This window comes from Psittacula echo (assembly GCF_963264785.1).
Source record: "Psittacula echo genome assembly, chromosome: 4".
Lineage (NCBI taxonomy): Eukaryota > Metazoa > Chordata > Aves > Psittaciformes > Psittacidae > Psittacula > Psittacula echo.
This window is the reverse complement of record NC_137738.1, coordinates 110,610,581-110,629,117: the sequence shown is the minus strand read 5'-3', so window position 1 is coordinate 110,629,117 and position 18,537 is coordinate 110,610,581. Positions and strand designations below refer to the sequence as shown.

Here is an 18,537-nt window from a genome sequence, read left to right as displayed (position 1 = left end):
GTTCTGCTCCACCTTCAATGTGCACTTGCGCATGCGCACTGGCCACCTCCGCGGTACGGAAGTGCACGAGGGGCGGCGATGGAGGACGGGCTGAGGTTGGTCTCGTGTATTCGTGAGGGGGACTGCGCTGTCCTGAAGCGGGACGATGTCTTCAAAGCGGTACCCGTGCAGCGGCGGAGGTGAGGGGTTTTCGGTGCTGCTTGTCGTCTCCCGCTTGGCCGAGGTTTGCGCGCTCCCCTCCCCCCCACCCTTAAGGCGGCTCCAGTGGTGGCCTACCTGAGGGAAGGGGGCTCCCTGTGCGGCTGTTGTGGTCTACAGGTCCTTGCTGTGCAATCAGGAATAAGAAGAAGAACAGTCCGGAAAATCACCTGGTTGCGTTTCTTATTTAACTTTGGAAGTTATTTAATATGTTCTTGTGTTTTCGTTGTTAAACGGGTGCTGATTGAAGAGGAGGAAAGGTGCAGCAGTCTGAAAAGCATGTCTCCATCATATTTCTGTCACTGTGGCATATAATATCTGCAAGATGCAACATTGCATTCTTAAATAGGGATTGGCTTCAGTGTTCTCATCGGTGTTAGTCTGGAGGAAGATGCTAGGTGTCAGGTCTGTGTAGTTACTGGCTTGGAGAGGGTGCTATGGAAGGTTTCCTGTTTCTTTTTCCTAGGCCAACTGACATAGCAAGAAGCACCTGCACCCCAGCAGGAAATACTGTAATCAGTGGACACAGCCTGGGCTCTTCCCATTGCAGCAGACAATTTTATAGACTAATGTGTAGAAGTCAGTGTTGGGTAATGTGGCCAGACATCTGATGCAGTAGCATGGAGCTTTAAAGGTACTATGCTTGAATGAGACTGGTTTAAAAATGACATATTTCAGACCTAGAGATTTGGGAGTACTGGTTATTGACAGTCTTAATGTTCACCAGTAGAATCTGGCACTGGAATCAGGTAGTTACCCTGTTAGCCTGCAGAGCTCTGCCAAGATCTGCTCATTGGGTCCCTCTTCACTTTTTGTTTAAAATCCTTATCATAAAATAAAGAATAAAAAAGTCAGAGAGTAAATATTGCCATCTAAATGACAGTTCAAATGACAAAGGAAATTAAATTACTTTTGCATTGATTTTTCCTTTTTTATAATCTGATGTGGGTCAGGACAGTCAAATAACACATGACAGTAGCTGTGGTTGGATGTTCTTTTTTGAATGGTCATCAAAATAAAATTTGAGTACTTGCATGCAATTTTTTATGTATCCACATTATTTTCAGTAATTTCAAGTTTTTATGAACTTTTATTAGTCTTTTAAGATCTGGTTGGCAGGGATTAATAGACTCTGTGAGCAAGTATGTTAATTTTGTATGAAAAGAATTTGGTAATGTCTGACAGAACTTTCTTCTTATGCTTTATCTAAGTTCTGGATTGTACTTGGAGATTTAAGTAATATTATATGCAAAGAATATGCATGAATTGCATTCTTCAGCCAGTAGAAAACTGGAAATAACAAAGAACACAACCTTTTTGCTTAGCTTCAGAATTAGTAATGAGTCTAATCAGCAAAATAAGAGGTCTTAATGATAAATTTTGATTCAGATGTGCGTGTGGCATATACACTGGTACCTGTTTCATTTGACAAGATTGGTATTTCCCTGGTCAGCAAGAAAACCTTTGTAGGTCAGGCTGAAAGGTAAAGGCTTTTTGGATCTTGTTTTGTGTGAAGGAGGAAGAGTGCAAACCTCCTTTAGTGCAATCAAACTGAAAGTGATAATAAATTTTTGTATTAAACATTTCTGCTGTCTTCTTCATAGTCTTTGGCAAATGTTATTTCAAAGGAGCTCTGCAAAATACAGGCTCATAGTCACCAAGGGTATGGCTTTAAACTGAAAAAGGGTAGATTTAGGTTAGATATTAGGAGGAAATACTTTACTACGAGGGTGGTGAGACACTGGCACAGGTTGCCCAGAGAAGCTGTGGCTGCCCCATCCCTGGCAGTCTTCAGGGCCAGGTTGGATGGGGCTTAGAGCAACCAGCTCTAGTGGAAGGTATCCCTGCCTGTGGCAGGGGGTTGGAACTGAATGAGCTTTAAGGTCCCTTCCAACCCAAACCATTCTGTGTCCTTTCTGCACTATTCTGCATGACCCAGCCTAGATTTAATATACTTCAGATTTATTTCATTCCTTACCTTGCTCTGATGTTCTCTGTCACAAATGGTACTGTGCAATTCAAGTGCTATAGACTTGTTTTAGCTGCCATTATAGAATTCTTTTGAACTGGGAAAAAAAATCTTCTTACTGTATGCTCAACTGAAGTTCTTTGTTCTTTCCTGACCAGTTTCAGTTAAATGTGGTTTTGTGGTTAATTTCACTTTTTATGCTTGTCCTCCTGGTTTTCTTCAAGAATATAGATAAAAATAGCATGTGTGAAGCTGTAGTTTAGTTTCAACTGTTGTGGGTTTCAGACATGGTAAAAAATAATGCTTTTAATATCATCAACTTTTTTTATTATTTCAGAAAAATTATTTTTGAGAAGCAGTGGTTCTACCTGGATAACGCCATTGGTCATGTTTATGGAACTGCATTTGAAGTAACGGGTGGTGGAAACCTCCAGCCAAAGCAAGAGGTGGAAGAGATTAACAAAGGTATTGCAAAGGATTGACTGATGTTTGAAAAAAAAAAAACAACCAACAAATGAATTCTAGTTAATTTGTTTCTTTGATAATACCAAAGGTGATGGAAAAACTTTGTATTAATCATTGATTAATCATTAACTTAATGGTACTTAACATTTTTTCTGTCATAAAAGTGCATGGTTTTGTCTTGATCTGCTGTTTCACTAGTCTCATAACAAATAAGCTTTTTAATATGGGAGAATATTTGGGCCTTACTTTGGGTGAATATATATACATTAAGATGTGTTCGACATATTACATTTCATTGATTGCTTAGGCAATACTTTGCAAGGCCATGAAGCATGTGTGTTTAATCCTGAGAAGTCTGCTTTCTGTGAAACTAAAATCATGTTTTTCCAACTTAAAGATGTTTAGAAGGAGATTTTACAAATCTATATCCTTTTCCTTTAGAAACAAAAGAAGCAGGTACAGATAATCGTAACATAGTTGACGATGGAAAGTCTCAAAAGCTGACTCATGATGACATAAAGGCTTTGAAGGACAAGGGTATTAAAGGACAGGTAAAATAAGGTTTTGGTGTAATTTCTGTGCTACCTTGATGGTTATATTTTAGCTTACGAAATAGGCTATTCTTTTTATCAATGCATAGACTTCAGTGCTTTTTCTTTGTTCTGCTGCTCAAGTCATTGATTTCCCTAAAGATCTGTTTTTACAAAAATGCAAAGGCTATTTTGAGAGAAAACTTCATGTAAGGTTGGTAGTTCTGTCAATAGAGAGTAAATTATGAATTTATATGGCATCAGAAGTCATAACAAGACAAAAAGAAATATTAAAACCTGTAAAGAAAGACAGTTCACATAATCACCTTTCAGTTTTGTTTGTTCATAAGGTTAAAATCAGTGTTTCTATATTACAGACCTATTAATTATGCAATAATTAATCAAAGGTGTAGGAAAGGATTATAGATGAACCTCGAAGTGGTAACAAAGAACACTATATAACCTGTATACTATCAGTGTGCTTTTAGGCAGTACCTACCAAACACGTGATGCAAAAACACGTGTTTTATCTGCATCTCAAAAGTGAAGAATATTCTTAAGAGATCTGTTCTTTTAGAAAAGGGTTTGATTTTTACCCTGTAGTTTGTCAAAAAGAAGTGAGGCCATATTAAATGTTAATAAACCACTGCAGCCAGTTCTGTTGCGCACATATTATCAGGCAAAATTCTCTGTTGTCTTTGGTTTATCCTTTCAAATAAAAATAAGAAATTGCTCATGCTTACATCAAGTTCATCTCCTTTTTGCATCTTGCTGTTTGCTGCTGCTCCTCAGAGCAGCTGTTCTGCTTTTGCCTGCTTAATAATGGATGGCTCCAAGGAGTTTAAATTGGTATTTCTTCTGCTTCCATGGTTGTGCTGCTAGTTGTGTTACCTCCTTGAGAGGAATGTACTAATCAGTCTGATAGCTTTGATGTTTTTCATTCAATCTCATTATCTGTGGCAGAAGATCGCTCTGGCCTTTCTGTATGTCCTCAGCATGCCTATGCCATGTACCTACCATACTTTTATTTTAGATTATTAAAATATCCTACTTTGTTAACTCTGGTTTCTGAACTGTAGCTGAATATTCATTTTAGACTGTGTTATATGGACAGGGACTCTTCATCTCAGGGACTGTAGTGATAGGACAAGTGGTAATGGGTTTAAACTTAAACAGGGGAAGTTCAGGTTAGATACAAGGAAGAAATTCCTTACTGTGAGGCACTGGAACAGGTTGTCCAAAGAAGCAGTAAATGCCCCAACCCTGGCAGTGCTTAAGGCCAGGTTGAATAGAGCTTTGGGCAACATGGTCGAGTATGAGGCATCCCTGCCCATGGCAGTGGCATTGGAACTAGATGATCTTAAGGTCCTTTCCAACCCAAACCATTCTATGATATGAACAGTGACAGATATTATTCTTCCATAAATGACTGAAAAATCTGAACTCATGTTTGTGAATGGCATGTCTTTGTGATGCAGGCTCATTTTAGAGATGATTGTTACTCGAAATAAAGCAACCTCAGTGTTAATGGGGCCCATCACTTCCCAAATCCTTCCCAGGTGCTGAGGGATAGTTATTAGGATGAAGACATGAAGTGGCATGTACTCCCAGGGCATTGTGTAGTGCTGTCAGGGCATTGTGTAGTGCTGCAGCTTCCTTGTGGCTTTTGATTGCTCTAGAGAAATATTCCTCAGTTTCCTAACTGTAAATTTAACAAAAAACCCCAACAAAACAACACAGGTATTGCATTTAACTTTTTCTGAGAATAAGGCAAAAAAGGAAAGATAAGTTGTCTCATGCCATTAATAATACCTTTTAAGTGCTTGAAGGACTTCTAAGAACTAATAGTTTGAAAAGCAGCAATAGCAAGTGAAAAGTACATGCACCACTGCATTTTGGAGCAGGTTCTTAAAGTGCAATAGGAGATGCGGTGTCCACATTGAAAAGAATCCTTTTTGTCATTCTTCCCCCTGCCAATTCCTGTGAGGCCAGATTATACTATTGTTCTTGTTTAATAGAAACTTACAATTTTAGTAGTTAAATTACTTTGATCACAACAACCAAAACAGCACTCTGCAGCATTTGTTCTTGTATTGCAGACAGGGAGACAAATCCATTTTTTTTGTTGGAGGACTTAGTGATCCCTCCAGCTGTAACCCAAAAATACGAGGAAGAGTTTGATTTGGCAAAGAGAGGAGATGAGAACAAGGAGACCAGGAAACAAAAACTGGAATTCTGAGAAAACCTGGAAGATAGACAAGGAAGAAGTCAGGGGAGTATTGTAGGAAATAGTAAATGCTGAGTTTGACATTGTGCAAGGAGTACAGGAGTCCAGCACAATTTGTGATGCAGACGAAGTGGTATAAGGAAAATGTCTGCAAAGTAGTCAGACTATAGGGGAAGAACTAGGACAACATGGAAAAAAAAGATACCCTCAAAGATAGAGATGCTGAAGTCAGACAAAGAGACCCAAAGAGGGAGTTGGATTAAAGTAAATGTTACATATGACATCAGATCCCTTATTTTGTTTTGTTGTTGTAAAGTATTTTGTCTGTATAGCTTGACACAGGACTTGGGGTACTGTTGTGCAATCCAGTTATTATGGGGAATGTTAGACTAACAGTGTATGTCAGTTGTTCTATAATAACTGACATTAAACATAACTGACTCATTCAAAATACAGGATAATAAAAAGTAGCTAATCACTTGGAGAAAGCAGGGTAGTCTCATCCACATTCAGCATGGGATAGGAATATTTAGGTACTGAGGCTTTACAGTACGAGTTAAAGTAATGACTTGCTGATGCCAAAAGGAACAATCATGGTTTTAATTCATTTTGGGCCAGTATGAGCCTGACCTCTCTCATGAGTTAGTTCTGGCACCTACCAGACTCCTTCCCCACAAAACGCCCTATTTCCAGGATAGGTATTTTCAATTGCACATTTTCATGCTGGCATTAGTAGCTACAGAACGCCAAGAGACAAAAGTAGACGATTAAATTACTACGCTTGTCATGTTGAGTAATAGGAATTTACTTCACAGTTAATGTCAGTCGAAATTAATGGTATATATGCCTCTACTAGAAGAAAATATTTTCAGTGTTTGTTTAAAAAAATACTCTATATAAAATGAACAAGAAATACCAGCTATAATAAAAAGAAATTGTCTCTTCCAAGGAAATAGTTCAGCGGTTAATAGAGAACAGTACAACATTCAGAAACAAAACAGAATTTGCTCAAGATAAATACATAAAGAAGAAGAAAAAAAAGTAAGTGAATTTCAAGGTGTAGAAAATATTTAGTAGTTCTCTAATTTGCAGAGCTTAGAATTAGACTTGCTGTGTGTTTCTTACAGATATGAGACACTTATTACAATTGTGAAACCATCCACTCGCATTCTTGCAACTATGTATTATGCAAGGGAACCTGGAAAAATTAAGTAAGTTTTTATTTTGTTTCTTTTTTCAAATTATAATTTATAAAAAAATATAAATTCTGTTATAATTTTAAACAAATTATAACAAAGATATTTTAATATTCTTTCAAAATACCTGTATTATTCTGGAGTATATAATATTGAGTATATAATATTGAGAAGGCAGCCTTCCAGTATCTGAAGGGGGCCTACAAGGATGCTGGGAATGGACTATTCATCAGGGACTGTAGTGACAGGACAAGGGGTAATGGGTTCAAACTTAAACAGGGGAAGTTTAGATTGGATATAAGGAGGAAATTCTTTACTGTGAGGGTGGTGAGGCACTGGAATGGGTTGCCCAGGGAGGTTGTGAATGCTCCTTCCTTGGCGGTGTTCAAGGCCAGGCTGGATGAGGCCTTGGGTGGCATGGTTTAGTGTGGGGTGTCCCTGCCCAAGGCAGGGGGGTTGGAACTAGATGATCTTAAGGTCCTTTCCAACCCTAACTATTCTATGATTCTGTGATTCTATATTCACATATCTTTTTCCCTATTAATGGAAAGAAAATTTAAAATGTGATATAGAAAATGAATCAATATGCTATTGCAGCAAAGACGAAGACTTTTGCATCCAAACTAAGCTTTCACCATTTCCCTACCACCACCATCTTGCTAATTATCTATGGAGGCAGAGGCTTTCCACATGTTCAGAACTATTTCTTATCTGGTTTTGGTCAGTGGCATATCACCTCTTGTTTTCTCACTCAGTAATCAAAATAACAAGCCACGTACCAGAAGTATGAATTTTTGTTTTTAATGTGTTAGGGATTCAAAACCTTCTTCAGTCAGAAGTCTTTCTAGAATTTAAAAATATGTGGTTAACATTGAGGATGGGGGGTGACAACAACAGAGATCTAGCAGTGTTTGATTTTCACTTACCTAAATTAAATGGCGCACTGTTACAGACATTGTTTGAAGTGGACTTATTGTTTATAAAGCAGTAAGAGTAGATCTAAGATGATGAGACTTAAAACCCCCAAACTTATGTTATTTAAGGCTTCCCAAATCTTTTTCCTTCTCCTTCGCCCATGTCCATCAGTTAGCTTTATTTATCTGCTATGATTATTTGTCATTTCCTTGGCCATCACTGAATCTCTCTAGTACATGTGCTGTGGCCAGTAGAGTTTGGTTTTGGTCCTGGATTGCAGGTGGTGCATGTTGCTGCAGCACAGGTAAACATCACAAAGGACACATCACTGGATTAGGAAATACATCCAAATACCGTTTGTTCTTTACAAAAGTGACCTATCAGAGAAAACAAAGTTTAAAAAATATTTTGTCTCACTGACACAGCAGGTGTCCAATTTAGCTTTTTTTGACAGGCTCCTGAGCTAATACACTATTTCTAACTCTTAAGAAAACTAATTTGATATTGCTAAACCCCCCCTGTCTTCCAGCCACCTGCGGTATGACACCCTGGCTCAGATGCTGACTTTAGGAAACATCCGTGCTGGCAACAAGATGATTGTAATGGAAACATGTGCAGGCCTTGTGCTGGGTGCAGTGATGGAGCGAATGGGAGGTGAGGAACATGGTAGCTTAAGTAATGTATGGACTGAGGGCTTACTTGAAACTTAAGAAATGCATATGTATGTGGTACATCTAAAAGGCAGTACTTCAAAATGCATTCTCAGTTTTTAAAATTACTTTCAGTGTCTCCACTATTCAAAGAGATACTTGGTTTTCCATTGGAGACGGCTGTATTTTGCATATTTCAGTTTGATTTATTTTACACCATTTAAAAAAAGAATAGGAAATTTAAAGTTGCTATCACTCTATGTAGGTCTGTTTTAGTTTCTGTCTTAGCATAATGATATTGTGTACAAAAAAGGCTGTAAGGAGCTTGTATGCTGATTGTTCCCAGGCACTTGGGAAGTCCAGGAAGGTCAATGGCAGAAAACCGGAATAGTAGCACTGGAATTCAGACAGCCCACAGCACCGGAAATGTCATCATTCCTCTTGTTCACTGCACCAGAGGTTTAATGTATGCAAAATGTGCATTTTAAAAACTAAGTCAAACTTATCCTAGAATATGCTCAAGAAAATGTCATATATGACTTTTATGTTTCAAACTTAGTTAATTAGTTTCATTACAAATCAGTCAAAGACACTAGAGAGAGGTCACAGTTATGTTCCAGAAGCCTAGAAAGGTAGGAAGTGTGATCTAATGTTGTGCACCCAGATGTGCTGACTGTTGGCTGAGGAGCTCACTGGCAGCTGTACTGTAACTTGGTTTCTGTTTCAGCAACTTTTGGCCATATGGATACTTTCTGAAGTACATTAAATAAGATGCCATTTCAGTCTAACTATTGAAAAGTTCTTTTTAGTATGTTTAAACATCTGACATCTCTTCCTTCAGCATCTGGATGTTGAAGAAATTCTTTGCCTATTAATACTGTTTAAACTAAACCACTCCATAGTTATAAGTAACAAATACTATATCAAATGTCTTTTAATTCTTAATTAAATTAGCTTTTCTAACAATTTGTTACTACTTACATGTTCTGTGCTCATCCTAAATACATGCAGAATCTTTGAGTTACCTTATCCTTTTGAATTTTAGTAACTTGTTCTTCCAATAAAGATCTTCTGCCTTGAGGCATGCTTCAGCATCTTTAACCTAATGAAAGTTAGATTAAACCCAGGCAAATTACTTATCTGTTTCTAAATGAACACTTTGTTTTAGCATTTTAGAAATTTTAAGCAATTTAAGAAATTCTGGCTTTCCAATGTGTTTTTGATTCTCTTGCTCTTGTAGGCTATGGATCCATTATTCAAATGTATCCAGGAGGGGGACCTGTTAGAGCTGCTACCAGTTGTTTTGGATTTCCGAAAGTCTTTTTTGATAACCTTCATGAATTCCCTCTCAGCAAAGTGGATAGTCTGCTCTCTGGGACATTTTCTACAGAGACTCTGCCTTCAGAACCCAAAGATAATGCACTAGTGGAAGAAGAAAGCAATGGATTGACTGATGAGAAGCAGACTTCCCTACAGGAAACAGAAGAGGAATCTACTACTGAAGCAGCTATGGAGACCAACCAAACAGAAGAGCAAGAAACAATGGACATTAATGCTGAGGATGTAGAACATAAAGAGAACAAAGAAAAAGAAAATAAAGAAAATGTAAGAATATTTATCATGGCTACTGAAGTTTTACAATGTCTGCGTACTGTCACAGTGCCATCGGAATCAGACATGCTGAAATACAGCCTAATCAGGTGTCAAAATGGAACTCTGGAAGTTGTCTTTTGTCTTGCATTTTCTGCATCTTAGATGGTTTAATGCATAGTTACCAGTTAAAGTGCAAACTTATTTGTTTTGTTGTTCAAAGGCTCAGGAAAAGCAAAGAAAACAGTGGGAGAGAAGGAAAAAGCTGTTAGAAACCGCTGCTTTGTTGAGAGAGAAGAATGCTGATGGGTGAGTTTGTAGTCAGAAACATGTTTGAAAATACACCTACAGGAAATAATTTCCTTTGAAACAAATCAAAGCTTTGCTTTAAAAATACCCCAATTTACTTCTTTATATTTACAAGCAAGCAGTCAACCCACATGTGTCTTGGGTCTGGTTTGGTTCTTACCTGATTGAGATTTTTTTTTTCTGTTATTTAAACAGTTCGAAGTTTCATGATCTAACAGTCATGGTTTCCCCACTAGCTATGAGTAAACATTTAAAAAGAAATAAATCTCTTCCATCCAAAGAGAAACAGAATCCAGGAGGAATTTCATACAAAATGATTGCCAATTAAAAATAATTCCAGGATTCTAATTGGCAAAGTAGAACCTGAGGGTTTAAGTTTATTAAATTGGATCCAAGTTTGTTGGTTTGGAGTTGGTTGGTTGTTTTTAGAAACTCATTTCTTTCTTACACAGGAGAAAACACATAACTTCATTTTACTGCTTTAGCCAGGATCAGTTGTTCCCAAGGAACAATTTAAAATAAAGATTTAGTATCATAAGTTTAAAACAAATATAATAAATATATTCCTAGAAATAAATGTGGGAATATATAAAAATAGTAAACATGTATTCCCACAGTAGTGTAAGAGCATTTGGTGGTTTTAAGTTGTGACTTCTTCATGATGTTCATAGCAAATGTTGAAGTTATTTGAGTTAATCAAGTAAAGTTGATTTAATTAATAACATTCATTTTCCCATCTTAATAATATTGGCTCACTGGGAATAAAGCAGTTCTGCTTGGGTAAATTTTAATACACATTTATTGGTTATCTTTAAATGCTTGTGTATAGCTTTGTATTACTATGAAATATTTTAACTTGTGCTCATTCATGTCTAGCATTTTTAAGTGGTAGAATTACTATAAAAAGGGAGGGACAGGGCACTCTGTGTTCCCCAAAGCAATCAAATGGTACAGGACGTTTGTAAAAAGTCCTGCACATCTGTTTGGCAGCAGGAGCACCACTGGCCATTGCAGTGGGTGACCATTGTCCTGGTTTAAACCACAACATCATTAAGCTGCCTAAATAGCACTGGAGTTTTACCCTAGCTGGTTTTACCACTGTCTCCTGCAGCCATCATTATAATTAGTGTCTGTGTGTGGTCTGGCAAAGTGGAAATTAATATATGATTTGATATTTCCTATAGTGTAAAATAGTATTTTTTATTGTTGATTAAGTTTGAATTTAAGGAAGTCTATTTAGTATTTGTCTCCTGTTCAGTTGTTTTCAGTCACTTGTATACTACTTCTGCCCTTTGTAATGCATGAAAGCTGTAACAAATTACCTACTTGAAGGGAGGAGTGATTTCTTGCTTTAGGAAGTCTTCAGCATGATGGGGGGAAGTTTATGGTTGCCTGAAGGCACTGTCACAGATGGTTCAGTCAGGATCACTTTTCTTTAGTCATCTGCCTTTTATAGTTCACCATTTGTTTAGATCAAGAACCGCAGGGAACATACTGCTAAGCCAGGAAAAATTGGCCTGGAATAAAGAAATGCTTCAAACTAACGACCTCGTGCATGAGTAGAAGCAGGCAGGGAAGTTAGGGGTTTGTTTTGCAAGAGAAACAGGGAAAAGGATAGGTAAAAAAGGCTGGTTAACACTGGAGGTGGGCAGAAAGATTAGGATTTACTGTCAGAGTAAAGAGGAACTGGTTATGAGGTGAAGACTCGCACCAGCTTTAGGAGAATTAATTTTTGAGATCCTGGATTTAACAATATTTACTACTTAATGTAGAAGATAAAAATTTTATTTAAATTGTATCTTCTGTGCTGTTATGTGCTAAAACATTGCTTGTACTACACTGATTTGTTCAATTCCATTTTTATGAGAGTTGAAGTCTGTCACAGGTCTTTGGGGGGGGAAGGAAGACATTACAGATTTGGTATTCTTTTAAAGAAGACTTCTTTACGATAGGGTATTTTTCTGATACTACAGAAGTGGAAATTTGTTCATAGACACTTCATGTGTTCAGAATTAGACCATATCCTCCTCCCTGCCCTTCTGTGCCCTTCCTCTCTCCTCATCCTCCCCTCTCACCCATTACATTAATTTTGTGACTGGCCAGACCACCTGCCAACAACAATATGTGCTGCCGTATGAGGGAACAGAATTTGATTTTTCACAGTCTGCCTCATCTCTCACCTTCCTGTTGTCTGGCAGAGCTCCTGGCAGCATCAGTGCAGCATTCCAAGCCTTCTGAGACTCAGTTTGGAGTATTTCTCTTTGTGGTCTGCTTGGTTAATTACTGAGCATGTTTTGAAGTTTGGATTTGAAGTAAATGGCTCGCAAGGCCACAATGGGCAGAAAAACAAAATGAAAACCACTAAAAGAATTGTCTCACCTCTTTATTGTGTTTAGAAAATTGAACATCCATTTATACCTCCCTTTTGATAGGAAGTTTAACAGTGTCTCCAGTGCTTCATGCTCCCCTGGAGAACAAATGTAAATTGATGAGTCTTCTCGTAGAGTATCTGTATACTGGAGAAGTAGTTTTATTAGCCAAATCTTTTCTGCATCAGAACAACTTACTGATTTACTCAACCAAATCTAGTTTAGCAGTGATTTTCTTGATTAAAACTCTACATTAGTCTATAGAGAATCTTAACTATCAGTTATACTATGATATTGAAATGTGAGAATGGAGAATAAAATATGAAACCTTTAAAGGACAACTTAAGTTGGCAAGGACATAATTTCTTTTAAAAAAGTTTTTAGTCATATCCATTAAGGGATTGTTTTATATAATAACTTTTATATAAAACACTTTAAATAGATGAAACACTTTAAATAGATGATCCAGTCTATAAAGAATCACAACTGAGGTTCCATTCTAGGCTACAATTATCAGTCACAAAATGTAAACTCTATTTGGAGGGTGGGCTTAGAGTAGAGAAAGCAGCATGCAGATTCTTGGGTTGGAAGAATTAGTGTGGAACTCAGCACAGCTGAACTGAGTGCTCCTGTGGTGCCTTCAATATACTGCACTTTAGGGAGCAAGTGTTTTACCCTCTTAATTATGCAAGTAGGAAATCGTGATCTGTTCTTGTATTTGGGGAGTTGGTGGAGCCATGAAAACATGCTGATGAGCAACATTTAAGCTATAATTGATTGCTGTACTAAGTAGGAGAAAATGACACTTGATGAATAGGTTTCAGAAGGAGAAGACTAATGTGCATGAAATTTCTTTTGCAGCTTAATTGTAGCCAGCAAGTTTCATCCCACTCCTTTACTGCTTGCTTTACTGGAATTTGTTGCTCCTTCAAGGCCTTTTGTTGTCTACTGCCAGTATAAAGAGGTAAACCATGTTCGTTACTTTAGCTGTTATAGCTAAAGTAAAGTTTGGGACTGTTCTGCTCTGTAACCTACTATTTGTTTTCTCTTTAAGCCATTATTAGAATGTTACACAAAGCTGAGGGAAAGAGGCGGTGTTATTAACCTAAAGCTGTCTGAAACCTGGCTACGAAACTACCAGGTAAGGAGTACAGTGAGTGGCTGTAAGAGAGGGTAAAATGCCTCCACAATGAAAAATACCGGTTCCTCTAACTTAGTTTGAATTAGATGTTTGCACATGTGGAGTAGTACCCTCTCAACAATGAAGAAGCAAAACCATGCCTGATTTCTGAGCAGCTCACCACTTCTGAAGAGGTTCTTTTATCTTCCTGACTTTCTCCTTAACTATAGGCTTCTGGAGTCCATGAGGAATTACCATTTGGGGGATGACTTAATTCAAGGGTAGCCATGATTACTGACTATTGATCAGGCAGCCAGACTGGGAACAGTGAGGAGACTCATAGATGAAGATGTCCACACAAGTTAGGCTTGGCGAGGGTGACTGTGTCCAGGTGCAGATAGGAACAACACACTGCAGTGTCCTGAACACAGGTAAATGAGCGTAGACCTGTGATGGCAGTCACAGCAATGAGGAAGCGTAACTGAAGAGAAAGCATTTACGGAAAAGTACAGTGTAGCTGAAAGTGATGGTTCATTGCCATTCCTTACCTGAGGAGTAGCTATGTAAAGATGATGGTGACAGAACTGGAAATTACTGTATTACTCAATGCTGTTAGACCAGCTGTGGCTTTTTGCAGAGTACACCAGTTCTGAACACGTTACTGGGACTTTCATGGATCGCAAACCTTGGCTTTACAATTTTGCTGGAAAGGCAATAAGTAGTAATCAGCAAAGCCCCTAATCTCATGTATTTCTGTGGTTCCTGGTATCAAATACTTGGCCCTTTAAAGACAAAATACGCTTTCCAAAGGGCTGTTGTGATGACTGGAAAAAAATGACATCTTGCACTGTAAGTTTAAAATACACAATTTGATGTGCACCTACAGAGTGAGTTTTTACAGATGCTTGTTTTCTTGTTTGTTTTGGGTTTTGTGTTTTTAAAGGTCTTACCAGATCGAAGCCATCCAAAACTGACAATGAGCGGAGGTGGAGGGTACCTTCTGTCTGGTATAACTGTTGTCTTGGATAAGGGCAAATCTGATTCTGGTAACTTAGAAGCACTGAAGATGGAAGAGCCATCATCTAAAAGATGCAAAGTTCAAGACCTCCATTGTTAACATTTGAAGAATTGATTTGGTTTTTAGATCTCAGGAGTCTTAACTCTTAGTAAAATAACAAATACACATTCTGTGCTCCTGACAGCACAGGAATTGTACCTGCCATACATCTGTCAGCAAAAAGCAGCAGAAGTGCCTGCTACAGAGGACTGGCTCACTTTTTACCAGCATACGTGATCAGAATGAGAAGAAAAACCCCTTGGAAGCAAACATCACAGTGATTTCAAAGAAAAGAGAAGATCAAGTATCGGTGAAGTATCAAGTATCCTGCGCATGGCAGGGGGGTTGGAACTAGGTGATCTTAAGGTCCTTTCCAACCCTAACTGTTCTATGATTCTGTGATTCTATGATTCTATGAAGGCATTCCGTTTGTTTGGTGCCAAAAGTGGGCATGATGAGGTAGTTTTTAAAAGGTTGAATTCCAAATCAACACATGGACCTTTGCTTTCCATTTTCCCAGAACAGCATCAAGATGACATATTGTAGGTAGTGATCTACCCCCCCTTGGGACATAGAACCTGGATGTGGTCAGCAATTTAAGAAAGTGGAATCAACAGCAAAAATCAGGTTTCTTTCCAAAGGAACAGTAAAAAGAGAATACTAATGCCAGAACTTTACAGCATAATACCATTTTCCTAAATAAGTACAGAAGAGAGTGCATGTTCATAAATTAAAATATCAGATATTTAAACAGAATATCTCTGTTAGCATTGCCTGTCATTTTCCTGGGAGTTGTGATATGGTTTGACACCACTATGTGTGTGTATATGTATTTATTCTCCTGGCTTATCTTTCATATGTAGCCTCTTTTTAATTATTTTTTTTAACTTTGTCATTTCAGTTAAACCACAGGATGCTTATCCTAAGCAGCTTTATTTTAATTTTCTTAGTTTTCCCTCTTTTGGGAAATAGAGGTCTGGCAGAGGCTTTAGGAGGGGAGCACCCTTGCGGCTGCGCACCCTTGCTGGCTGCGCACCCTTGAACCTCCTGTTGGGGAGCTTTAGGCTGTGGAGCCAGCAAGCTTGGGCATTCTTGCACTTGCTCGTTAGGGGCAATCTGGAGCTCTGGGGTCAGGTAACCAGACTTCATAAAGCTGTAAAATTCTCTAATGAAAGCAGCATTGTTGAAATGCAGGTTATGATTGAAACATGTGGGAGCCTTTATTTTTTTTACAAGTAAGTAATTGGGGAAAATAATACAAAATTGAGAGAGAGTGCATCCTGCAAGATTTTAATATATTAGGTTGAAAATTATGTAATAAAAAGTGTATCAAAGAGAAAAGACACACGGGGGGCTGAGGAAGAGATAGATGGCACTTGCATATGTGTGTTTAGTCTCTATCAAGCATAGCTCAGGAATCTGCTAATCAGGATGAGTGCCTTGTGTGCAGCTGCCCATTATCTGCATCTCCTGATGTGCTCCTCCAAGCATGAATCCTGCCCAGAGAGGGTGACGGAGGAGACCCAGGTGCTGCTGACACCTCAAGAGAGCCTCAGCCTTCCTGCAGCAGCCAGCAGGTTCTCAGCTCAATGGCTCACTGAAAGCTCAAGCCTCTGCTCCTGTAACACACTGGAGATATCTGGCACGGCCTGCCTTGGCCTGGCAAAGGGATCGCTGCATGTAAAGGGACTTGGCACCTGTCTTTATTTCTGCCTTTCGTCACAGAGCAAACAGACAACTGCCTTCACTCTGCAAACTGGTTGAAAATAGAAGATTAGAAGAAATGAGCAGTTCCTGAGCTTTCTAGTCCTGTGCTTTACTAAAACTACACATCAGATTTACCTCTAGCCAGGGGTGCATGAGCCAGAAGCAAGACAACACTTTCTTTCAGAAGCCAAAACCACCATCTGTGCTTCACTTGATTTCCTGGAACAAGGTTGTGCACGTCAATACACTGAGACTTGTTTTAAATTGTACCACCTCGCTTCAATGCCAAAAGTATGCAATTTGCCTTTAAATAATGCAAATTAATGAAAATCGTATTGAAGGGCTGTTAAAAAAAACCCCTCTCATGTTACCCATCAAAAAGTCTTGAGCAGGGAATGCAAATGTGTGGATAAAACGGAACAGGCACCACAGTCAACAGCCGCTCGGCTCTTGGTGCTGGTGGTGTCAGCCCCGCAGAGCAATGCAAGTGGAGCAGGGAAAGATGACAGATAAAAGGGCTGTCACAAAGCTCTTGGAGCCACCAAATGATATTTGGTTTTCAAGTCTTTTCAGGGACGTGTTTAAGCAAAACTCTGCTGATTCATGAGTGTGTATTTGCATAAACTGAGCTTTTGAAAGAAGTTACATGCTTGGAACAGTTTAGAAAGTTTTCTGTGCTACAACTAAAGCTGTTTGCTTCTCGGTGTTTACATACTCATGGACATGCTTTCTCTCATACCAGCTAGGGGAGAGAAAAAGTGTCCTCAGCTGGGACACTTCCTAACTGTCCTTACTGTTGCTGGAAAAGTCTCATGAAACCATAGAATCAAGTAGGTTGGAAAAGACCTTTGACACTGTCAAGTCCAACTGGACTTTGCCAACTCCTTTGAGCCAGGATTCAGTCTTCATGTACCTTAACCAAGCAAGATGAAACATCTGAATGGTCATACCAAAGTCCCTGCCATAGCCATGCTCACACAGTTCAAGAATCAGCATCTTACTATTTTCACTTTGTAGTGCCTTATAGTTAATTGGAGAGTGTGTTTGTGTTTTACTGAGCAGGTGGATTAAAAGGATTAAGCTGGGATGATGGACACTGCACATTTACTGATAACATGACTCAGCTGAATCCTTGGTACAGCACCTCTCTCCTGTGTGCAAGCATAGCATCACAGAATGGTTTGGGTTGGAAGAAACCCTAAAGCTCATCCAGTTCCAACCCCCTGCCATGGGCAGGGACACCTTCCACTAGACCAGGTTGCTCCAAGCCCCATCCGACCTGGCTTTGAACACTGCCAGGGATGGGGCAGCCACAACTTCTCTGGGCAACCTGTGCCAGGGCCTCATCACCCTTACAGTGGAGAATTTCTTCCTCCTACCTAATGTGAATCTACCATTTGTCATTTTAAAACCATACAAACAAGACACTGTCACAGCAGAAAGTTTATAAAAAACATATTTGGGTAAGTTTAATTAAATTGAACCCCAGATACTTGCAGTAATTGAAACTAATTATGGGATCATTTCTTTTACTGCTTTGTAATTCACACAGCTTCATAGGTTACTGAGTGGTTCCTTCCACGCATCATTTACTCATGGAAGGCATCCTACCAGTGATTACAGAGCCCATCCTGCCCCATCGCTGCCTGCTGGGAAACTCACCTTGCGCATCGTCAGCTCTGCTCCAGTGCTACATACAGGCTCTGCAGTGCTGCTCGCCACGACCTGCTTGCCTGCAGCAGGCAGAAAGAACACATCATTAGCAAAGCATATTCATTAGGTGATTAAAGTAATGGTACCACCCAGTCTTAGTAAGTGGCAAAACCACCATGTAATGCATTGATTCTGAAACACCACGTGCTTTCCAGATTAACAGACATCCATTTGGCATTGCAGCCTCTGCTGCTTTAATGACTAGTTTCCAAAACTAAATAATTCATAGGATGTTTCTGAGTTACTGGAGCAAATTAATTGTTCCTTCTTACCTCTTGTGCTCCTGCTAACTGCCAAATAAAGGGCATGGGCAGGCTCCCTGTAACTTTGAAAATCATTGGTGAAACACAAGTCAGTGTGAGTTTTAGTGTGAGGTGTCCCTGCCCATGGCAGGGGGGATGGAACTAGATGATCTTAAGGTCCTTTCCAACCCTAACTATTCTAAGTCAATGTTTTGTACACAATCTGATACAGCTTACTTTGAAATAACCCAATCAATCAAATAAGCAAGGAGAAAGTTTT

The 18,537-nt window shown here is 38.9% G+C and overlaps 1 protein-coding gene across 1 annotated transcript; it reads left to right on the top strand.

Moving 5' to 3' along the window:
* Positions 1-66: 66 nt before the first annotated feature.
* TRMT6 (tRNA methyltransferase 6 non-catalytic subunit) lies at positions 67-15,604 on the top strand. Its single transcript, XM_080615820.1, has 11 exons — positions 67-179; positions 2,505-2,632; positions 3,074-3,183; positions 6,339-6,430; positions 6,517-6,600; positions 8,030-8,154; positions 9,391-9,755; positions 9,964-10,049; positions 13,280-13,382; positions 13,473-13,559; positions 14,482-15,604. Exons 1-11 carry the CDS (start codon positions 79-81, stop codon positions 14,653-14,655), a joined length of 1,455 nt encoding a protein of 484 aa, XP_080471946.1. The 5' UTR covers positions 67-78; the 3' UTR covers positions 14,656-15,604.
* The last annotated feature ends 2,933 nt before the right edge of the window (positions 15,605-18,537 follow it).

Excerpts from the sequence above, each read along its gene's own strand:
- TRMT6 (XM_080615820.1), top strand. The coding sequence starts at position 79 with ATGGAGGACGGGCTGAGGTTGGTCTCGTGTATTCGTGAGGGGGACTGC. Across the intron at positions 3,184-6,338 it reads ACAAGGGTATTAAAGGACAG|GAAATAGTTCAGCGGTTAAT; the intron begins GTAAAATAAGGT and ends GTCTCTTCCAAG. Across the intron at positions 6,601-8,029 it reads AGGGAACCTGGAAAAATTAA|CCACCTGCGGTATGACACCC; the intron begins GTAAGTTTTTAT and ends CCTGTCTTCCAG.